This window comes from Pteronotus mesoamericanus, unplaced genomic scaffold (genome assembly GCF_021234165.1).
Source record: "Pteronotus mesoamericanus isolate MK-2021 breed Mesoamerican mustached bat unplaced genomic scaffold, CSHL_Meso_final contig_78, whole genome shotgun sequence".
NCBI lineage: Eukaryota > Metazoa > Chordata > Mammalia > Chiroptera > Mormoopidae > Pteronotus > Pteronotus mesoamericanus.
In genome coordinates, this window is record NW_026555258.1 from 15106437 (window position 1) to 15130755 (window position 24319).

Sequence of the window (24319 nt, forward strand, 5' to 3'; positions counted from 1 at the left end):
CAGATGGCATTTTGAAACTGCTATTTATTCATTCTCATTTTGGAGGCAACTGAGACACCATGGGAAGGACTCAGGTTTTGGAGCATGTTCTGTTATCCCTTCAAGTCTCAATTTTCTCAGTTGTTGAAGGTTATTGAGAGGGTAAGATATATTGCCTCTAAAGTGCTTGATGCAAGGCCTGGCCCACAGTAGGTCCTCATGAATGATTAGTGTTATGCAAATTTTAAGATTAATAATACAGGCAGCCACACTGAACCACTGCTGCTTTCTCATCTCCTTCCCCCTGCCACATGGTTCCTTTTGTCTGGAATATCATTTCTTGCCCAAGGAGCTCTTTTAAATCCTGTGTAAGTGCCCCTTCCTCTGAGAGCCCTTTTTGTGTCCCCTGGGACACCGATCAGCTCTTCGGGACTCCAGCGTGAGCACGTACACCTCCCACCCCCGCAGTGCTTTGATAACAGTCATGCCCTTGACTCTCTCTGAGAGGCAGAAGTCTGGTCTCATCCATCTCTGTTTGCCTTGGCCCTCACACAGGGCCTCACACGGTAGAGGCACCCAGCTACCCAGCGAGGCACCAGCCCTGGGTTCCCGGAAGGGGTTCCCGGAAGGGGTTCCCGGAAGCCCCTCCCACGTTGACCCCATGCACCCATCGTACCTATGGCATAGCCTTCAGGACACTGCAGCTTGAGGTTGCTGTTGAGCTGGTTCGGGGCCGAGCACTGGCCTTGCATCTCCGGGCAGACATGGAAGGAGCCGCTCCAGGTGCCATCCTTCCGGCAGTGGATGACATTGCTCCCCCGTCCCTGAATGCCACAAGAAGCACAGTCAGGACTGAGAGATGCCCCCACCCTCAAACTAAGCTTCTCAAAATTAAAAAAAAAAAACCAAAACCAAAAAACAAACCATCACCACCATTTCTCATCTCCCTAGAGTTCTATAAGTGTTCCAAGACAATTGCTTAACACCGGTGGAAACCCAACTGCCCTAAAATAGAGACATTGGTATTATGTCTACTTTACACATGGGGAAACTGAGGGACAACTCAGTGTGGAAGGAAACTGGCTCAAAGCTTCACAGAGAGCCTAATCCCCAGACTCCCTAAGTCCTAGCTTAGTGTTCTTTCAGAGATTTCAATCAGACGGATTTGTTCTGTTGGCTGGTTTTTTTTAACTGAGAAGGTAGGGGCCCAAAGGCACCCCAGCTCGCACAGGGAGAGCGCAGGTCCTGCAGCTGTCCGTGAGGAGGTGGGCACACGCCACAGCTTGTGTCCTCGTAGCCAGTGAGAGCGCCTGCCAGGCCAGGCCTCTGCCCTATGCCAGCTGGGCAACCTGGGCCTGGCTGAGGAGCGTTCTCTTCCCGGGCATTTCCTTTCTCTCCTTTCCCTTCCTTTCTTTCTCCTTCAGCATCCCATCCCAGCCCAGCCCAGCCCAGCCCATCCCATCTCAGCCCATCCCATCAATAATGGCACCAAGAGGGTGGTGCAGGGATACTTCTCTCTGTGTCCTCCCTCAACTCTCCAAAATAAGCAATGCAGAATTCCTCGGTCTTCCGCAATGTGGGAGACCAATGCAGCCTGCAGACACGCTCCTTTCCACAAACCCCCTTTCACTGTCTAAGGTTCTTATGGGAGTCCAGCTCTGTAGACACCTCAGAACTGCCTCTGAATTCAAGAACCATTTCTTGGTGCCCATTCTGTGCCCAGCTCCGAGGGGGTCCAAAAGGAAAGTGAGCCCGTATCAGTCCCAGTGATCTGGGGTGAAAGGCAGTCATGGGAGCAGTCACTGGTTGTGAGAGGGAAAGCAGGGAGGGCTTCATAGAGGGGGTGATGGGTAGAAACAAGTTTTCAAGGATGCATAAAATCCTAGGCAGAACAGGGATGGAAGGACATTTCTAGAAGGCCAAAGGGCAGGTGCAAATGCAAGGAAGTATAGTAAGCAGCAGAGGGTCCCCCAACCCCACCAGTCTTGTGACCCAAGGGAGCAAACAGTGGGGAGGCTGAGCTGGTAAGGCCAACAAGGTGTGGGGCCTTACATGCCAGCTCACATTTGGATTCTGCCCCTTGGGGATGGAGAACAATGGGGTTTTCTGCACAGGGTTTATGTCCATCTACCTGAGAACAAGCTGTTTATTCTCTCCCTCTATTCAAGCTTATGATTAGGAGAGAAAGTACAGGAGGCCAGGGGAGCTGACCACGCCCCTCCAGTGGCACGATCCGTGCAACAGCTGGCACGCCCCTCCGCTTCCACTGAAACTCTTGCGTCGGCCCCCAGAGTGCCCCCGAGCCTTAACTCCGTCTCATTCTCCTGCTTCTGGCTCCCTGCAGCACCAACACCAACCTTGAACTTCAGTTTAAATTGCCTGCATTCTTGAATGCAGCATAAGCTGGTTCACACTGTGGTGCTCACTGCCCCTTCTCTCTGTTGTTTCCTACCCTGCCCCCACCCGTGTATGTATCCCCTGGCACAAGCCATCCTGTCCGCATGGTGCCCCAATTCTGCAGAGCGCACTCCCTTCAGGTCTCTGACAGGCATCACCGCTTTGTGGTTTCTCTGTTTCCACCTAGATGATGAGCTCCTTGGGGGCCCAGGAAGCTGCCCTATTCTTGTGCACAGCCCCAGGGCCTTCTGCAATGTTTAATAGGTCCTGGCCACTCAGTTCATTCATTCATCATTCAATAGGTATTTTTATTCGTTTAAGAACTATTTGTTTAACGAAAGGTGAGATGAATAGGTAGAGGTTAGGAAATGAAATTGGTTAATAAGTGAAGACAAATGAATGCATGAATGAGGAAATAAATGAGCGGATGAGTAAAAGAAGAAATGAGGGAATGAATGAATGAGTGCAGGCACGGGGAAGTGAATAAATCCTTGAAAGGGCTGAGGCAGGCTGACGCTTTCCGGTCTGGGAAAACAGCTGCAGGGAGGCATGATTCAGAAAAGAAAGGGGGCCCCTCCCTTGGCCTCTCCTGGGCCACCAACTGCAGTGGAAACCTCTGTGTCCATGGATGAAGGCTGGCCCATTCCGAGCACATGGCCACGGGATGACTAGCATAGTCCACCCTGAGATTTTCTGTGTGAGCTCAAGGAGAGTTTAAGAGGCTTCGTGTGGTGACTTCAGAGAGCCCCAACTCTCCTTCCCAGAGCCCCAGGCCCCGTGATTCTGCCGGGCCCCCAGGGGAGTAGGGAATTGACCCCAATTTCCTGTAGCCTTGGCCTGAGGCTACGATGCATTTGGCCTCCAGCCTCTGAAGGGCTGCAGATCTCAGCACTGAGGGGGCCAGCGCTGGCTGGGCAGCTCGGTTTGCAGCAGAGAATGTATTAGAACTAGCTGGAATCTGCCCTGGGGAATTTCAAACTGGGAGGGCTGCACCATAAAAGGTGGGAGAATGAAGGCCTGGCCTTGCTGCCTCCAGTCTGTCTGTCTGTCCTGCCCAGGTCCTCTGGAACTTCGCGCTGTTGGCTAAATCTGCTTTAGAGACTCCTTCTGCTAAGATGCCTTAGCCTCCCGAACAAGGCCCGCTCGCAGGCTGTCAGGCTTCCCGGATGGAACCACACAGTGCATCCAGCCCCATCTTGTGCTGCGCGCACGGCCTTCCTCCGGGTCTTGCGGTCAGCCTGCCTCTCCCGCTTGCTCCCCTTGTTCCCCACTGCCACACCTTCGCTGTGCCCTCCGCACGGCAGACTTTCTGGGGGCTCTCTGGATCCCTGTACCCGCCTTCGGGACTAGACCTTGATGCCCGCAGGGCTTGCCTACCACCTGGTGAAGATCCTCAGAGTAGATCCTTGATGTTGAGTCTAGTTGGGGCACAGAAGACCGGACATGGAGAATCCAACAGGGGAAGCCCAGAGACCACTGGTGTATCTGGCTCTGAATGTGCAGTTCTGCCCACTGAGGTGAAATCTTTGACTAGAGGGCTGAGCATCCCTCAGCAAAACAGTTTGCCTCTTTGTGCCTGGGCATCTGTCTGCAAAAAGTGCACGTTGTGCTCTCTCAAACTCTTTAGCTACATAGGTCTACGAAGAGCCGATGGTTTATAATAAACACATAACGAAATACCTATTATGAGCCAGGGGCTTTCCACATGCTTAAAAATCCTTTTAACTATGCAGTTGAGTAGAGATCATGTCCCTTTTACAGATTTAGAAATGAAGGCTCCACTGGAAAATGAAAAAGTAAGTTTTGAAATGATGCTAGTGTAATGGTTAATAGTATGGACTTAAGCCAAACTGTCTAGGGCCAATCCGCCTCTACACAACATCCTCTCTGTGTCCCCTAACCTCTCCATGCCTCGGCTTCCTCAGCTGTTCAGTGGACATGGTGTTTGCTACCTGAGAGTCACTTTGAGGATCCTGTGCGTTAGCTTATGGGAAGCAATTCGAGCTTAACACACACACATTGGGCTTTCTAAGGGTCAGCGAAGGCTCTTAGCCACTCTGCATACTGCCTCTGCGGGTACATCAGTATCTACCCAACCAGTTCCCACATTTCAGAAACGCCAGTGGCAAGAATGAGGAGGCCACACACCCAGTCCTGCAGGTTGCCAATGCTGGGGCCGGGTGTCTCGACTGCAAGCCTCTGACACTTTCCTACCACGGAGGACAGAGGAGTGGGGAGCCTTGGCCTGAGGAGGGGAAGATGAGGGGAGTCTGAGAATTAGACTTCTACATGGTAGAAATAAAAGCAAACAAAACAATGGCAGAGAGAAATGCAGCCACATCAGGGCAAGGCAGGACCAGGAAACGCGGTACCGGATTTCGATGGCTGAGCTTTGGAGGCAGCCTGACTCTGTAACAGCAATCAGTTCTCTCACACCCGAGCTGTGTAGCTCGGGGCAAACCTCTTGATCTCATGCAATCACAGCTTCCTCATCTGTAAAATGGGATGGTAACGCCAGACAATGTGGGGCTTAAACGAAGTTGTCTCTGTAACGCACTTCCCAGCAACCAGTGTAAAGTCAATGCCCAATACATCGCAGCTGTTGTTAATTATTTGCCTCTGTTCCCAGTCAGTGCCCTCACATGCATGTGCTTCCTCCAAGTTAGGCACAGAGCGAGCGAGAAGAAAAATGTGGCTCGTGTGCTGACTTGGTTAAAAGAGTCCACTGGTAACTTGCTGTGTGACTTGGGGTAAGTCCCTTCCCCTCTCTGGGCTCCAGCATTACCATTTATAAAATAAGTGGGCTGCAGCAGGGATCTCTGAGATCCTGCCCACCTCTAACATTGCATGGGTCTGTGATGTTTCTGACTTCCTCTAGGAAGTCCTGAGGGCTTGGGCAAGCACCGTGAAACTGGATATGGCCCCTGCTTGCGGAGGCATTGTATCTGAGATCTATCCTGTGTCCATAAAGACAGGACCAGCTGCACGCCATCAGTGGCAGAAAGGCTTTTACAGCCACTCTCTGTGAGCCACGTCATGAACTGAGTTCATATTGATTCCACTCCCACCCTCCCTCTTTTGCTCCTGGTGAGTGGCCGAAACTCGCCATTAAGTGCCTGACTTCATGCACAAAGCAGCTTCAGCCTTGGTGTCTCCTGCTGCAGCCTCTGTGCATGCGTCTCACACCAGCCCTGTCCCCATCCCGAGATGGCCCCCTCCCCGAAACCCCCCCAGTCCTCCTTATGAGAACTGAGCCTGAATTATCACCTCAGACAGCTCAGGAGCACCTGAGCTCGGTTAATGCTGAGACAATTAGCACTTCTCCCCGTCAGCCCGCCCTGAAAACACAGCGGGAAGCGCAGGGCTGTGTGTACGTCCACACCACTTACTAACTCACAGCTGTGGGCAAGCGCTTAGCCTCCCAAACCTTCCTTCCCCATCTGTAAAATGGGCATATTGTTTCTTTTCCGAAGGTTTATAGTGAATTGTCAAAATAAGAGAAAGTCTGCAATGCCAATTTCACTTCCAGGAAACAGTTACAAACAAAAAAACCCTGTTCGTGTTAAGGTTCTTTGTCTCGATTTACAGGGATAATACCATAAATTCTAGAGTTGAACTGTCCAGCAGGGTAGCCACTGTACAAGTATGGCTGTTGACATTTAAATTCAAGCTATTCAAAACTGTATAAAAAATGTCACATTTTATTGCTCAGTCACTCTAGCCACACTTTAAGTGCTCCACAGCCCTGCATGGCTACTGGCCACCATATTGCGTAGCACAGACATGGAACATTTTATCATCCCACCAAGTCCCACCAGGCAGTGCTCACCTAGACAGTCACCATTCTGCAGGTTTATTTGAACAAGAGCTCAGGTCTCACTATGGCTCATACGCACGCATCCTCCCTCCTCACATCCTGGCCTCATGGATGCCCCTATCCCTGAATTTCTGGGGCTAACTTTCAAGCCACTGCCTTTGTGTTTCGGTTCTGTAGGAGCCCACAGGAAGCATCGGAGACGATCCCCACTAGAAGTGACCTTGAGGGCAGGCTAGTTCATGTGTCCCTTCCCCGGGGCTGCCGTGTGCGGGGCCGCAGGTTGTGTGCTGCACAATCCCAGGGGGTCCGCAGAGGCATACACGACCTTCACTACCTCATTTAATCCTCACCAACTACGGGGTAGGTGGCATTATTAACACCCCTCCCCCATTTTATATAGGAGGAAACTGAAGCTTCAAGAGTTAACTTGCCCAAGTTTTCCAGCTCGTCAGTGGTGGAGCCAGGATTCGAACTCAGACACCAACCAGATCCAGCATCATCCTGGCTCCCAAGGAATCAATAAAGTGGAGGTTTTATTTGTTAATTTGCTTTTAGTGGTGGTGGGAGACAGAATGTGAACCTCCCCTGCCATAGCCCCTGTCCTCTCTGCCAGGATCTGGAACTTGTTTGGAAGGCAAAGAATTCCCGCTCCATACAAGCTATTTGATTCAAGACGCTCTGGACTGTACATTTCTTCGTGTTTACAGGCAGCCAGAGGGGATCTGAGGTGAATACTAGATTTGGCTCTTAGTCCCCTGGTCTGAGGGTAGAGGAAATTCATTTGCAGTACAAACTAGAAACATCAATTGTATCAGGAGCCCATTTGGCACGCGCTCCCTCATTCTTTGAGCCGACAAGCAATACCCTGCTCCTCTGCGTCTCGCCTCTCCACCAGTTGCCAAACAGAACTGCTTGAGTCGTCTGATAAATTTGCATTTTCCTCTCCTTTAAATACAAACTGGCCATGAAAGGTACTTGGCAAGCCCCAGGCAGGCTGGGTTTCGGTTTGATATCATGACCACGGCCAGAATATTATTTGGCTCAGTAGTCGGGGTAACTGTTAGCAACGGTTTTGTGTCAGGGAGTGCGAGGGAAGTTGATCGGCCTGCGTGAGGCCGTGGTAATCTCTGGCCTTAGCTTGTTCCAGCACCGGCTCCCACTTCCCTGGCCGTCAAGGATGGGAATGACTCGCGGACACAGACAGCCATGAGTGGACACTACCAAGGATTTTTAGGTAGTGCCTATTGGATTCAGTCTGCCCACAGCTGGGGGGACCGGAGTCCTGATTCTGACTCCGCCAACCCCAGCTGTGTCACCTTGGGTGGTTGGTGACTTCTCTGCGTCTTAGCTTTCTGAACTAGAAAATGAGGAGATTGGCCTGGGTGTTTACTGCAGTTCTTTGTCCCACCCTGTCATTTCCTGAGCCCCTACTAGGTGCCTGGCACTGTCCCCAGTACTAAAAACAGGGACAATTAAAGATGTGGTCAAGGATTTCGCAGCCTGGGGCAGGAGGAGAGATGAGGGGTCGAGGGAGGAGGCATACAATGAATTTCAGTGCACTGTGCCCAATGCTGTGAAGGGGGAACCCTGAGGAGGGGCACTGACCCCCACAGTGGAAGGGACATCAGGAAAGGCTTCGTGGAGGAAGGGGTACAGCTGGGAGGGGTGAGTGATTGCAGAGGTGAGATCAGTCATCTGGGGATAGAGGAAAGGTCCTGAATGCCACCCTGAGGAGACGGGTTTTAACCAGGGGGACTGATTGAGGCTCCAAACAACCACTCTGGCTGAAACGTGGACACTACAGTGGACAGAGGCAAGGGCGTAGAAGCGGGGAGGAGATCAGGGAGCCACGTGGTGGCCCAGGAAAGAGATGGTAATGGCCTCGGTTGGGGTGGTGGCATTGGAGACGGATGAGAACTTCAGATGTCTTGGAGGAAGAATGGGTAGGATGGCGGTTGGGCAGTGCTTGGTATTTGGCAGCCAATAACAAAGACTAATAAGGACTGACTGAGGGTGAAAACTGCACGGGGGCCCAGCTGGCAGAGCTCTGGCCTCACCCAGATGAAGAGCCTCACACACGTGGGAGGCATGGTGTTTGGGGCGCTACCCTAAAGGGCTGGGTGTGGGTCAAGGTGGAGTCCCTTTTGGGCTTTGGGCTTTTGTGGAGCTAGCGTGGCCTATCATTTCCTTTCCCATTCTTGACTCCCTGCCTGTCTCACTGAGTGGTGTGTGGTGGGGGGTAGGTATGTGTAAGGATTAAGGAAAATTAAGTCAAAGAACCTCAGCAGAAGCAGGCAAGAGTATCAGGCTTTCTCGCAGTTACGTCTGGACTGAGAAAAAATTCAGCCCCTTCTATCTCCTTCTCTTCTCCCTTTCCCCATAGTTCTCAACAAAACTGTGCCTCTAGTCTAAATATGGTTCCTTTTCTTTATGCTTGAGGAGCCAACCGATGTCTTAAGACAATGGTAGTCTTGTGACTTTCAATACTTCAGGGATCACTATAGTGGTGATGGTGGCAGAAAGTTGGCCTCGGTCACTCCTATCACATAACTTAACTTTGATCAAATGTATTCACTGGGATTCCATATATGATGCCCTTCATAAGTGTCCCCCCAACACTATAATATTTTCCAAGCTAAGAATCTCTGAACAAATAAAATATGGCATGACAGGGAAGAAAACAAGTCCCAGAGAGGTTACAAAGAAAGACCATTAGAATCCAGTTTCTTAACTTCTGCTTTGGTGATATTGTATAATCTTGTTATATTTGTATAATATTGCTATTATACAAATCTGGCATCTGTAGTGAGTCTCCTGGAGGAAGTGGTTCTTAAAATATAGGCTGGTCTTTGGTAAGCAGACAGGAGATGGACCAAAGTATTGACCTCAAGTTCAAGGAGTCTTACCTGGGCAGCCTCACTGTCTTCACACTTGATCCTACACTCGCTGTTGAACTGAAAGCCATCTGTGCACTGGTAGAGCCCATGGAATTTCGGTGGAGGTGGGTCACAGGTCACGGGAACACAAGCTCCTTCCTGCCAGCTGCCATCTTGGGTACACTGAGTCTTGAAGGCCCGTCTTCAAGGAAGAGATAAAAGAAGAGACATCTCAAGGATCAAAGGACTAGACCTGTGCTCTCTCAAGACACCCAAGTTTCTCTGAAGCCAGCAGGCCTCTCATTTCCCTTTTCCATTCTTGGTTCCCTACCTGTCCTGTTGGGTAGAGGGGAGGCTTGTATAGGGATTAAGGGAAATTCACTCATAAAATTCCTTCAACAGGGGCAAGCAAGAGTTTCAGATTTTGTCATGGTTACATGTGAACTGAAATAAAATCCGAGCTGGACAAGTCCTTTGTCTTCTCCCTTCTTTCTGATTGGTTTTGACACTGATGATACTAACACCCACCATTTACCAAACAATTATTAGGTGCCAGGCATCTTGCAAGTACTTTACATATGCATCCTCATTGATCCTTCACAATAATCCTATGCAGAACTCTTATTATCACCTTCATCTTATTGTTGAAAAACAGAGACCCACGTAAGTGAAGTCACAGCCAGCAGGCAAGTTAATAACAACATCCTTCAAGATTCCCACCACACAGAATGGGTTTTGTCTCCGGCAAAGAAATGAGCACTTCTTTCTAATCAGAGAGCCAGACCCAGCTCTCCTGCTCCCCCACTTACTTCTTTGACTTCCGAGAAGAGCCGGGCACATGGTATCCAGGTTTGCACTTGTACTTGCAGAAAGAGCCCACCTTGTGCTTGTTCTCTCGGCACCGGGCGGTCTGGAGGTCTGCGTTGGGCACTGGGGGCGGAGCTAGGCACATGAGCTCGCACAGGGCCTCCGGGAAGGACCACAGCCCATCCTCCATACAGGTCAGGAGGCTGTTGTTGCCTGGAAACAACAGACAGGTGGGCTTAGCAGATGGGGGGGTCTCTGATAACCAAGTGAATTCACAAGCTGCCTGGACTCAAGCCAACCTGACAAACCAGGGAATCTTCCACATATAATTCCAGACCCTTCTGCTTACAACCTGGGAACCTAGGTAGATCAAGAGAGCTGCAACGAGGAAGAGGAGATCGACTTGGGGAGTGACTTACTCCATGTATACATTGAATTAAGAATCAAGGCTCCTGACTACTGCTCCTGAACCTCTTTACCGCAGAGGAAGGAGACCTTCACACTCCTCCTTGCTCTGCCTGGTGGACATCTGAGCCCAGAGATGCAAGCACTTGCCTTCTAATAATTGACACAGAAGCCCCTATCAGAATCTACTGGGAGCTCTGATGCCGCTCCTCGCTGGGCTCTGCACCCCTGTATTTACCCTAGATCCCTTCATGCCTGGAAGGGACAGCACCATGGTATCTGGAGGTCTGACTTCCTTGTCAGTCCCCAGGGTTCGTGAAGCTTTGCCAAAGCAGCCGAGAGAGCAGCACGTCCTCCGTAGCCCGTGCCAGCTCTGACAGCCGTGCTGATGGCCATTGGGAAGCAGGCCTGATGGGGAACATTGCACATGAAAGCAAAACCCGGGGAGTGAGGCTTTTCCCTGCCAGGTCGTATATTATCCACCCAGCCTTCCTCCAACCTCCCCAAGACAATGAGGGATAGACCTACAACTTGGGTTTCTCAATCAAACTCCCCTCTTCTGGGTGATCACTGAATGGTGTTGACAGCCAGGGCTGGAAGCATGAGGGAGGATCTGGGACTTGGAGACCGGAGGGTCTGATGTGAAGGCCGGAGGGGTGGAGGGATGGGATGAGCTGAAGGTTACTATGCACCGAGTGCTCTGATGTGCAATCTCATGCATTCTCACAGCAGTGCTCATCGTGTGATGCGTTGTATTTGGAAATAGAGACTCAGAGAGGGAAGTGGCTTGACCAAGTTCTCATAGTTAGTAAAAAGCAAAACTTAAGTTTAAAACCAACTTTGTGTAACTGTAAGACAGTTATTATTTTTAATGGGAAGTTGGCTATATATGCTCAGCAGAGCCCTTATTATCTGTTCTGAGAGGCAAATCCCAATATCCTATCTATAGAAAGAGAACAATTGCTCCTGCCTTTCTTTTTTTAAGATTTTATTATTTTATTTTTAGAGAGAGGGAAAGAGACGGAGGAAGACAGGGAGAGAAACATCAACGTGAGAGAGAAACATGGGTCAGTTGCTTCTCATACATGGCTCAACAGGGGACCAGGCCCACAACCCAGGCATGCACCTTAATCCACCAGGACTGGCAACCTTTTGTTTTGTGGGATGATGCCAGACCCACTGGGACACACCGGTCGGGGCACTCCTGCCCTTTCTCGGTGATGAGAAGATACAATGCAACTACATTTATAAAAAGTGCCCAGAAAAGTGCTGTCAATCCCTTATTTGCTTCTTTCACTCCCTCCATGCCTGCCTGCCTGCCTTCTTTCCTTTCTTCCTTCCCCTCCTTCCTCCTAACCTTTTGCTTACATTAGTAGCCCTGAAAAGACCATGTGAGTTGCACAGAGCCTTAATTTATTCAACAAGCATCTATGTAGCATTTACTATATGTCAGCTACAACGTTATAGGTTGGGACAAAGCAGTGGACAAAACTCAAAGAAAGAAACCTTAAACCCAGTCCTCTTGGAGCTCATATTCTCATTGGACGGGGAAGAACACAATAAACTGTATATACCAAGGAGTAAATTATTTAGTGTGCTAAAAGGTGGTAAGTACTATGGAGAGGAATAAAGCAGGAGAAGGAGAGGCTCCCTTTTATGTAGGCTCCCCTGCTTCTCCTACCCTTCCCCCACCATCATTGTCAGCGTGATTCATCTGGTGAGCACGAGACAATTTAGTGGCTGTAAACCCCCAGAGGATCCCACGTTGATAAACTGTGATACTGCAAAAACAAACTACAGATATTTCTACGGCAAGTCAAAGGAGTAAAGGGTGTGGAAGGATGATTCATTTGGCTTCCACAGAGGCAAAGGCTTCCAGAACACCAGGCAATGCTGCTTCCTGCATTGCCTCCGTGACTGGGGCAGTGGTGTGGGGTGCCCAGGCACAGCAAATGGTTGGGAGGAAGAGGAGTTATAAAAGGCCTGGGGAGAACACCCTCTCTAAATTCCCCAAGAAGGATAAAATGTCTGTGGGAAAACTGTTGGGACTCTTAAATGTACACCCTGTCTACTCTGCAAATCCTAGGAAAGGGACGGTTGCGGTTCTTTTGTGGCAAGACAACATAAAAATTGCAAAATGTTCATCAAGAGAGAAAAAGAATGCAAACCAGAGATGTAAATCCTGGGAGAGGGAGAACAGGCGTTAACCCTGTGCCACAGTCCTAAGAACCCCGCTAAAGCAGGGACTGGCGGTTCAGGACCATGGACATGCCCCCACCCCACCCCCCTCGTCAGACAAAACTAGGAGGTGCAGACACTGAACTGCGCAGAATCTTTTCCATGCCCAGCTGCAGCCGCTACTGTGCAGGTGGCTTTGAAGTCACATGATGTCCATACCTTGCCCGCATCCCCTCGGCCCCACCTCCATACTCTGAAGGATGTTTACAGGAGCTGCAACCCTGTCTATGCCGGAGGGCCTTTGTCCTGGTCATGGATGCACAGTCTGCCCGCACACAGGGCAAGTTCGCAGTCCTGAGGTGTCAGTGATCCTGTAAGTAGCACTCAACTGGTGATCGGGTTGGTGGATGCACGTGCCAGATTCCAGAGCTGCAGAAACTGAGGAACATTCTACCCTAGTTCCTCAGAGCTCTGGTTGCCCACAGCGGTGACTGGCTTTAGAAGAGACCCTTGACACTTCAGCCACTTCTGTGCCTCCCTCTTGCATTCCCCTACCTGAGTCTTCTAGGGGAACATGACATAGGATGAAGTGAAATGCTGGGTAAAGGCATTTGGGTAGGGAGTTCCGTGTGGAGGGGAAGAATTCTGATGTCAGAGACTTGCTTCCAAAAAGTCACGTGACCCTGACATTCGTTTGTCCATCTCTTAAAGTCAAGAAAGGAAAACTTGCTCAGCCTGTCTACAAATGTGCCTAAGGAAATTGCAATCTCCAATGAGTATTAAAATAATTATAAATATACTGTCAAAGAAGATGTGCCTATCTTTAGTATTTATAAGATTATACAGCAGACCAAATGTTTTTGGGATGGCCTTTAAGATTAAAATTAACCTAGAGCAGAATACAAAGAGGAAAGTGCCAGGAGGCCTAAGGTCTGGTTTTCTTTGTATCCCATACATAGACCTGGTATTGCCCACAGCCTAACAGCAGGGAAGGCAATCTCTTCATTCTTGTATTTCTAGAATATGGCCTGGTACCAAGCACATAGTAGGCCCTCAATATCCATCTGTTAAGTGTATGAAGTATTATGAATATATTTGTGACCTTGAACAAGTCAATTAACTTGCCTGGCCCTAAATCAAAGCTGTCTTTGAGTTCTTATCGAGCTCTAACATTTTAGGATGTGAAAGGCTATATATTGGCCACTGTATTGTTTTGAGAAAACAAAACTGCAGCTAGCAAGGACAAATAAACACTGAGGAGGCTGTGAAGGCTAATGCTGGTGGACTTGGGAAGAGATTGTTTTATTTTTCTTGGTAAGAAACAGAAGTCACAGTAGAAGAAGAGGAAGAAGGACAAAGAGCACAGCAGTGGTTTGGACCTCCTGACACCCTAGACTCTGCTATCTCCAAAATACTAGGGTGATAAGATAAAACATTCTTTTAGGAGTTGTATGGAAATTCCCCTTAGGAGGTGGTCCTGTTTGTGGGAAGATGCCTGATGAGACCAGACCAGAGGATCAAGCTGAAGCCTCCAGGCCCTGTCTATCTGTTTCTGAGAAAACAGACGGGCCTCTGCCTGAGCGAGGAGGGAGGACTTGGGATTCCTAAAGGGAGGGAGGCTGTGGCAGGACTGTGAAGGGAGGAGTTACCAGGTGAATACAGGAGCGGAGGGCAGGCCAGAAGGGTGATTTTGGGGCACTGTAGGATGTGGCCAGTCTCCCACACCCACCAGCTCAGTCCCTGTCTTCAGAAGGTGCTCAATGGTGTTGGGTATCTTATGGAAACTAGTGAATAGATTCAGTTTTAAATCTGAGGTTAGAGAGGCAAAGCGGAGATAGAAATAGCAACAAGAGCCAGAACAGAAAGCAAGTCTTTTAAAAAGATCTTTGTAAGATGTGGGCATGCTCACTTTAGACGCCGAACTCCAGAGTCAATTTCAAGTGCACCTACCACCTACCATGGTTGAGTTGAGGTGATGTCAGTGATGTTGCAGTTTAGGCCATTTCATTAAACATTTATGATTTTGACTTTTTTTTTTTAACCTTGAGAGTGTCTTTTCTCTTGTGCATTTCTGTAGGTTCTGTCTGTGCTTGTAGTGTTTATTTGATAAAGGACTTTGGCATACGTGGTTCTAAAGCTGTGAATTCTCAGGATACTTTGCATACATCTTGAAGAAACCTTGGAATTGAAGTGAAAGTCAAGAAAAATTCACCTGGAATATAAGGAGCAGGTGGGCTTGTGGCGCTACCTGTGTTACACCAGGTTCCCACGGTCTGCACTTGACTATGTGTGTCGCACAAAGCGACAGGAGAGCAGCCTGCACACAAGGCTTCACAAGGCGCCTCTTGGAGATGTGTGCTTACTAGGCATGGCCTCTCACTCTGGGACCGCACACATGCCATCTCTCCGAATTCCCAACCTGGCCCTTTAGGGGGCACTGCTCAGTCTGCTTCCCGAATGAGGGTATTGAGGTGCAGAGATGCAAAACTGCTCGCTCAGTTGGAAGCCAAGAACATTTATCCTCTTGACACTGCTAACTTGCTCTGTGATTTTGCACAAATTCTGTCCTCCTCACTGGACCTCAGTTTCGCCATTTTTCCAATAAGCAGTTAGTTGTTCCCGAGGAGCCCTAAGAGCCCTTCAAACCCCGACACTGTAGGGTACCCAGGCTAGCCTCTCACTCATTTCCAGATTGCAGCCTCTTCATCAGTGTGCCAGATGGTGTCTTATTCACATTCTAATACTCCAAGTGCCTATGTCAGAAGATGCTAGTAAACACTTCCTACCGAGCCCGCTCTTCTCTCCCCAGCTAGCCTTTCCTAAAGAGTAGTAGCAGCTGCCTTTGGAGAAAGAGAAGGCCCCGGCTCCAATATGAATCCCACCACTGATAAGGTGGCCTGGGAAAATCTCCTCCTCTGTGATAATGGAAATAATTATAATAAATATAATAATAGTAATACTTACCTCTTAGGCTTACTGGGCCCTAATCACATCCAGAGAACTAGTACATCAATCCAAATGTTACTCTTTCAATTTTTTTCCTCCCTCTTTCCCTCCTTACTTTCTTCTTGCAAAATTCATAATATCTTGGAGGGGATTCCATTGCCATGCTTACCCACGCTCTAAGTTTTCCTTAGCTGTCTAGCAGGGATGTTTACATAAGTACAATTAGTGGAAAGAAATCAGGGGTGCAGATAAAATCCATGCAACCCTTGGTGTCTGAGGCCCAGAAGAAGAGCCTGGAAGCCATCTCTGGGCTTCCCACACAAGACATAGGGCGAGCCTAGTCAAAGGGCCCTTCGTACCTTTCAGCTGTGCTGGATGACGACACTGGAAGGAGCATTTGCTGCCAAAGGTGGTGCCCTCAAGGCAGGAGAAGGAGGCAGCATAGACATGATGTTGGTCTGGGATGCCACAGTCCACAGGCTCACATGCCACCTGCTTGTTCCACTTGCTCTCAGTGCAGGTCACTGTGACGCTGGGTCCCGTCTGGAAGTCAGAGGCGGACACAGTGAGTGAGGGCAGACTGCATCCCAAATATGGGGAAACACCCTATTCCCCCAGGCTATATAGCTCGGAGTCTCTACAGGGCACCAGGAGACCAATGCTTAGCATTTGACTTTAGCTCACGTCTGATCCCAACAACGGTATGAATTAGGCGTTTCTGTTCCCATTTTACAGATGCAGAAACTGAGGCTCAGAGACATTAAGTGAGTATGCCCAAGTTACACAGCTGGAAAGAGGGTAAGTGGAAACTGGCCATGCTCCTAACTGCTACCTAGTTCTCCAGGTCATCATTTCCGTTGTACTAAGAATCTTGAGATTCGAGATGTCTGGGGCATGACAACTTCTTTGACTAAATAGCCTCTGGAAGACAGCACAAGTTAGGACATTGTCTGTTAATCTTTGTGTCTTCCTCTGGCTCCAGAGCAGGTTATAGGGAACCTGTTGTGGTTTCTGGCAGACAGATGTTTTTCCTCTGGGCAAGTCCCTTATTTCAGTTTTCTTGTTGCCACTGAACACAAGGGTTGCTCTAACAGCCACTCCCTCATCTAAAATTTGATGGTTCAATAATTGAGGGAGGTAGATGTGGAGAAGAGACAGGCTGGGAAAAGTCACAGGTGGACAGCGATTTGAACCGAGCTAGAAGGCGGAAGGGCGAGGCCACACTACACAGCCAAGGGAGGGACCGTCATCCACAGCCCTGGGGGCTTCCACTCAAGGAGGAAGCTGCCAAATCCCAGGGGATTAGGGATGCCAAATGTTGATCTGGGATTTTAAAAGCAAAGGACACTTTCCCGTGTAAGCACACATCAAAGAGAGTGGGGGTCCCTCGCTGCCAAAACAACCTAATTGTTTCCATAGGAATTCGACTGGCTGTGTCTGACACACGGAAGTAGGTGTCTAAGAAAAGCAATCTGGAGCTCCCAGGTTTGTACAAACAGGTGTTCCCAGCAATAAGGAACATGTCCTGTGTTGTACAGTGCTAAGGGGAAGTCTGCCAGCGGGGCCCTGGAAGAGGCTGTATCCAGCAACAGAGCTCTGAATCCTCAAATCCCAGGCTTCCCTGCCGCCGTGCCCCACTCTCCCACCACTCCCCGACCTACCCACCTGAGCCCCTCGGCAGCCTGTGGCTGCAGCAACATTCCACCATACCTCAAATCCGCTCCCCTCACGCAAGCCATGGCGCTCTTCCCTGGCCTCTTCTGATGGCTTCCTGAGGGCTCTCCCTGCGGCCAGTCTCACTGCCAGACTCTGGGCTGCACCCAAGTGGGCGGCCAGAAGGACCTTTGTCAACTGTGATGGGACCATGTCACTCCCTTCAACAGCTCCCTCTTGCCCTAAAGATAAACCCCAAACTTCCTGACCAAGCTAACAAGGCCTTCTACCAGCGGACCTTTCTTGCCCCTCTAGCCTCATTGCTTAGAGTTCGGAAAAAGAAAAACCCGTCTATGGCATGCTCTTTCTCCACGGCGGGCTTCCACACACCATTCCTGCCTGTGCCCGGAATGCATACTTCTCCCCTCTCCCCAACACGCACCACTTTGCCTAACTAATTCTCAGTTTCCATGTCCCTTCTTCCAGGTCGCTTTCCTTGAACTCTCCTGTGTTTCCAACAAGATTTCACACTTCTCTTTATGGTGTTTATCACACTGGCTGTTCACTCGTTTTGACTCATCGTTTGCTCCCAGTCACTAAGTGCCTTGAGAGGAGGAACTAGGTTTATCTTAGTGATTTCCCCCACCACTCACAGCATCTAGTTTAACCTTTGGTTCCCAGTGAACAGATGCTTGGTGATGAATGAATAAATGAATGAATGAACACCTCATAGTCAGAGGGTTGGTCTCTTTTAAAGCAGCCCATTCAATTATAGTGGAGTTGTGACTATAAAGGTTTCATTCACAATGCTCAGCCCCTGGTCCTCCAGATTTGCAGACTACACAGAGGCTCTGATACATGTAGCCTGGGACACCACTGTGTAAGGAACGATTACCATACACATTCCAAATTGATGACTGACTCATTTAATCACCACATAGTTATGAAGCATCTACTACGTGATAGCACTATTTTAAACGCTGGAGATCCAGAAGAGAATGTGTTTAGCACCCGGCCAGCCTTTCTGAATTGGAGAGGGGCTGCGAGCCCAGCACCTGCACACACCTGGCTCTTGATCAGCTCGTCATCCCGCTGTATCTGGAGCACGTAGCCCGTGCGGCAGCTCACGGTGCACTGGGCACCGTGGTTGCGGTCGCTGCTGGAGCAGTTGAGAGAGGCGTTCTCCACGGCCAGCTCTGGACAGTCAGTGGCCTCACATGCAAAGTGCACACAGCTGGAGGAGGAAGAAACAAGACATTGAGAGGGAGTTTCCCTGGAAGGCCTCCGCACTCCAGCTGGAAGACAAAGGCTGAAGGCCTCCCTCTCCAAAATTTCAGGAGGACAAGATGGAGAGGAAGAGGAGACTGAGGGAAGGAAGGGGAGCTGGCTTGGGTGAGGAAGACTCTGGAGGCACTGATCAAAATTTATTGTTAAGAGCACAAGTTATGGAAACAGACAAAGCAGGGTCCAAATCCTTGGAAGCTTTATAAGTTACTATGCTCCAGACCTTGAAGATCCTCAGTTTTTTCATCTGTGAAATGGGGATCATTATGATTATAGCAAGTAGTCACTGTGTTTCTCCTCTGCCACACAGAGAGTTGAATAAAAGCCTCTTTATATTTTACAATAGTACTGACTTCCAAGGGTTGTTGTGAGAATTGAATTGGATGGTTCAGGAAAAGCACAGAGCAGAACTCCTGGCACATAAAGGCATTCCCTAAATGGTAGCTAATGGTATAAATAAACCTGTGCCCTATTACCTAGAAGCTGGGTAACTTTGAGCAACGTACATCACCTCTGTGGGCTTCAGGATATCCTCACATTCGGGCCAACCCACAGAGCCATGAGACTCAACTGAGGTGTTGAATGGAGAGGTCTTTTATAAACTGTAATTTATGAATTGTTAGGAAAGCTGTACAGAGATCATGTCTTGTGTCTTGCTGCAGCTGCTGTTCCAATCTTTCTGCCAATTCCAATTCTACCCATTCTTCAAGTCCCCGGTACATGTACACTTCTACAGGACACTCTTGCTGTGTCCCCACGTGAGCTTTCTTAAGGCCACTCTGCCCTCCTTCCTCTAAGGCTGTCGTGCCTTGCTTCAGGCACCGAAAGCATGGCTGCTGGGTGCCCAGCAGGGCTGGAACGTGTGCTGATCCTCAGCTCGCAGATGGAAACGACACGGCCTCCCTGTGCCTGGTGACCTTTCCCCTTATAGTATAGCTACACCGACACTCAGTAACATTAATGGCTAGTCACTGATTGCTTATATACGTGAGCTCACTCTATCCTCACAACAACCCTATGAGCTAAGTGTTACTCATTTTACAGTTGGAAAAATCGGGGACCAGTGAGATTAAGTTACTTAAGTTCCCACCCAGATGTGTGGCTCCAAAGTCCTTGTGGTTAACCTCTCCCCACACCTGGACTAGAACTTCCCTGAGGGTAGAGACAATGCCCATTTCACCTTGGTACCATTCACAGTGGCAATAAAAATGCCTCACACACAGCAGACGTTCCCTAACTAGCAACAGACGATGGTGGCAGTGTCTTGCAATCTCTCCTAAGCATTTTATCAAGGCTGACATGTTGGCTCCTGACACCGAAAGCTTCTGGGGGGCACCTCTCTCTCAGTATTTATTACCTCTCGGACTCTGACTGCTCCAAGGCCAGGCACACAGTAGGCCCAGGGAGCAGGGTTTGCACCCAGAGCCTCAAGGCCTTCATTTTCCCATTTTTATCTAGGAGATTGGGAGCCTTTGGTGGTCAAACCAGCTTAAGAAGAAATTCCCCATTTTTTCCTTCCTTTTTGCCAGCTTCAGGATGCACTCCTGAGGGTTTTACCAGAACATGGCTACTGGCCACCACATGCCATCTCTTGCTCAGAGTTACGGTGAGAAATAAATAGGGGTGAGGGAGGCGGGGAAGCTAAAGTCTCCAAAACATATCACAAACGAATTCACCTTTGTGTTCAAGTTCACTTTGTAAAATACCAGGGAATGGGCGAGAGTTCGACTCAGGTCTCAGACCTCACGTTGACATGGGCTTTGCACTGTCCATAGAACCCCCTTCTGAAATGCAAGGCTAGCGGGATTCCCGGGCATTTCCCGAGATGTCTGACTCTCCGCGCTCCCTCCTGCTCCTGACAGCCTCAGCGCTGCGCCACACGGAGACCTCGAAGAGACTGTAACTGGGGAGCCAACACAAGGGCTTTGACACCAAACAATGCCTCTGTTCACGTTGTGTAAGTGCTGGGGGAAGGAGCCACATGGTTCCAATTTAAATAGACTTACTCTGTGAGCTACCAGCTTCCAAGCTAGTCTTCTAGCCTACGCCTTCCAGACTGGCCATTCTCTCTCTGCGCTTCCAGGACATCCCTGGGCTCATGTCTGATGATGACACAGGGGACTCTGGGAGCCCTTTCGAAAGACAAGGGATCTGGGCTTCTCTGGGCTGTAGGGCCAGCGAGGAAAAAGCAGCGCTCTCCCCAATTCTGTGCACATTAATGTTCTTTGCAGGAAATGGATAAATGGGAAAACTCGATTTTCTAGAATGGAAAGGGCACGGGGCTTAGCAATTGGGCAAATCTGGGCTCCAGCCCCAGTTCTGCCATTTCTCGGTTGTTTGACTTTGGAAAGTTAGTTACGGAACACCTTGGGCCTCAGTTTCCTCAGCTGTCAAGTGGAGGTAATAAAATGATTTCTCTTTCAAGATTGTCAACAACAGGTGATATTTATCCATCTATTCAACAGACCTTGCCTGGGAGCCTTGCTGCGTACAAGACCCTGTTCTAAACATTGGGGATACAGCAACGGAAGGGACAGGTCAGATTCCTGTCGCCTGCGTATGAGAGGAAGGACATGTGCCAAAGAAAAGTAATGCATAAGCCTGTTTTAGACAGTGACACAAGCAGTAAGGGCCATAAAACAAAGTAAAATTATAGAGGGTGACTGTTGGAGGGACAGGGCAGGACACTTGTAGAAAGGGGTCAAGGGACACCTCCATGAGCGGGGAGCTTCGGAACTTAGACCCTGATGAAATGAAGGGATTGGCCCTACAAGGATTTGGACACAGGGGATCCTGGGCAGACGGAAGAGTGTGCGCAAAGGTCCAGGACAGGATAGAGCTCAGCATGCTTGGAGAACAGAAGGGCCGATGCATGAAAAACGCGTTGGAAGCTGAAGCTCCACGAAAAAGGGGTCTCTCCACTCTGGCTCTTTCTGCTGTAGGAGGAAAATATTCCCTGAGTTACCTGACCACAAAGGTTTCATGGCCACATGAGTAAAGCAGCATTGCATTCATGAGACAGGCCAGCTTTCTTTATTGCAGGACGTCTGAGAACCTTGAATGTTCAAAAGCATATTGTGGGTTTCCAGAAGAGGCTAAGGTATGCATCATTTTCCATACTGTGATAACCTTTTTTCATGGGACATTTCTTAGGACTAGTGTCTTCCAGGACACTCTTTGGGGGTGGGCAGTGAGGCATCCCTGCTTTTCAGCACATCTGCCTACACCTGGTTTGCAGGCTTGAAAACTGGAAGAAAAGGGGAAGAGAGGTAAAGTGTGCTGGGCACTGGCCTCTGTGTTTTATCCACATCATCTTGCTTGTATTCTCACAGTAACTCCTTGAGGTAGGATCATTATTCCCACCTTCAAGAAGAGGAGACGGGAAATAAGCAAGTTAAAGTTGCTTGTCCAAAAGTATTCTGTGTATATAGAATTTGTGTGGATCTGCCTGTCTGTCCCCAAAGTCCCTGTCCCTTCCTTTGCTTTCCTGTTAGCTGGCAAGGGTTATGTGAACACATTATCTAAAAATGGTAAACATTACCCCAACCTCCCTCCCAAATAACTCCCTGACACAGCCCTGTCATTTCTGAAACACAAAAACAAAAATTAAAACAAGGAAAACAAAACAAAAGCAAAGCCTCTGGCTGCATTAAAAAAAAAAAAAAAGGGGGGGGGGAAGAATTGAATACCAGTAATGGACGGTCAATAAAAATAATTTTGAAAGGAAAATAAAGACACTTCTCAGAAGGAAGGAATGTGGCTGATCAGAGAAATGGGGGAAGGGACACAGGTAATTTATTGATGGAATTCTCACATCTGGGCAAAGGTAGAGAACTGCCCGCCTTCCCTAGATGCAGAAATGATCAGATACTCTCGAATTCTCTTTTCTTACCTATATTTTCACTTATTTACTTACAGACGCAGGTTCCAAATAGAGGTCAAACCTGAGGTGATGTGACAGCTAAGCCCCATCTGCCACCTCCACCACCACTTGAAGGGGCCCCACTGGTGTATTACCGAGGATGCCTGGGTCCCGCCGAAGCCAGGACAGAGAAGGCCAGCAGTTCAGGGGTGGGTGAGCCCTTCTCCTCTGGCTCCGTGCCCTTGACTCATGGCTTAACTCCTGTGCCCTGCCACTTAGCTGCAATTATGCCATGGGGAAGTGGAGATAATGACAGGCAGGTTGTTTATAAATCATTCTGGGTTGTTCATATGGGGACAGAAAAACAAAAACAAAAGCAAACAAAGAAAGCAAAACCCCAGCATGCTCAATGCTGGAAGAGGGGGAGGGGAAATGCCCTTGGCACCAATGCTACAGGGTCACCTGGCAAGGGGGTCCGATAAGGGGTTACCACAACAGGGCTCCTTTTCTGCCCAGACATAAGGTGATCAAACGAAGTGATCCTAGCTAGAAGGCTCTCCTGTCCTGGGATGCTGGAAGCCAGCGGTGTGGTGGGACAGAGGAGAGATTCTACAGACAATGAGAGGGGCAAGCTGAGCTGGGAGTGCCCAGCGGGTGGGCGCATGCCCAGCCAAAGTGGCAGTTCGCTCCAGTCCCAGGTTGCTGGCTGGGACTGGGGGTCCGTGGCCTCGGCTGGCCTATTGGACAGCAGTGCTGAAACCTCTGATGAAGAGGAAAGATCTTTGCCTTAGCAAACTGGACTCAAATGTTGGTTCTGCCCCTAACGGGCCAGGTAACTTTGGGGAACTCACTTCTCTTGCCTGGAGCTTAGGTTCCCATCCTCAAAGGGGAGGGCAGAACCACAGCATCTCCTGGAGCCCCCCGGCTTTCAGGGATCACAGTTTTATGAGGACAAAGGCGCAGAGGTATATCATTTCAGAGCCCTTTGGAATGGGAAAAAATAGACTGGTAATCCCGAGGACTGGCAAAGATGTGGAGGCGCAGGAACGCCGACGGGGGCAGGAGCTGGACAGCATTTTGGTGAAGGGTCAGGTACCACCCAGCACAGCTGAAGATAACAGATGTGAGGCACTGTGCTTCCCTTTGCAGGTATAATCCCCCAGACCAGCGACCCCTGGCAGGCGTCCTGAGAGGTGCTGATCCCCTGATAGGCTAGAGAAATTGGGTGAGCGTGTGGACAGCAATCTGAGGCCTGCGGTTTCTTGCCATGAACAGCTTCATTTGGGCTCTAAATCTTACATACGAATTCTTATATATTCAGCTGCGGGGTATCCCACACACGGGCCCCTCTCAGTGCACAGACTCTAGGAACTTCTGGCTCTCGCTTATGGGCATCTACCACCCCACTCTAACCACAAAGTCCGCCCTGGCTGGAAGGAGTTAATTTGACCACAGGAAGAATTTCTTTCCTTGTGGAGTTGGCCTTCTAAAAGTTAGTTCCCTCTCAAAGCTGCCTCTCCCTGGATTGGCTGGCAGGGAGGAGGTGGGAAGAGTTTGTGGTAGAGGAAGGAAGAATGCAAAAAATAAAAGGGGCAGGAGAAGGGAAGGAGGGAGGGAAGGAAGGAAGGAAGGAAGGAAGGAAGGAAGGAAGGAAGGAAGGGGAAAGGAAAAGAAAGGAAAGGAAAGGAAAGGAAAGGAAAGGAAAGGAAAGGAAAGGAAAGGAAAGGAAAGGAAAAGAAAGGGAGGTAACAAAGTTACTTGTCTAAGCACATGGCCTGCTGAATTTTGTTATAAATTGCTCAATCTCTGCTTAGAACCATAAGGATAAATAGAGGTGGTGGTGGTAGTGGTGGTGATGGTGGTGGCGGTGGCAGTGATGGCGGTGGAGGTGGTGGTGGTGGTGATGGTGGTGGTGGTGGTGGTGGTGGTGGTGGTGATGGTGGTGGCGGTGGCAGTGATGGCGGTGGTGGTGGTGGTGGTGGTGATGGTGGTGATGGTGGTGGCAGTGGCGGTGGTGGTGGTGATGGTGGTGGTGGTGGTGGTGGTGGTGATGGTGATGGTGGTGGTGATGGTGATGGTGGTGGTGGTGGTGATGGCGGTGATGGTGGTGATGGT

At 49.5% G+C, this 24319-nt stretch overlaps 1 protein-coding gene across 1 annotated transcript in view; it reads right to left on the bottom strand.

Annotated features, from left to right (window-relative positions):
- Positions 1–24319, bottom strand: part of PAPPA (pappalysin 1) — a 216246-nt gene that overhangs the window by 31796 nt on the left and 160131 nt on the right. The window contains exons 14-18 of the mRNA XM_054584482.1: positions 18124–18292; positions 15765–15948; positions 9879–10089; positions 9100–9271; positions 656–803 (exon numbers count right to left, since the gene is read on the bottom strand). Coding sequence (XP_054440457.1) covers positions 656–803; positions 9100–9271; positions 9879–10089; positions 15765–15948; positions 18124–18292 — 884 coding nt within the window. The remainder of the gene's footprint in view (positions 1–655; positions 804–9099; positions 9272–9878; positions 10090–15764; positions 15949–18123; positions 18293–24319) is intronic.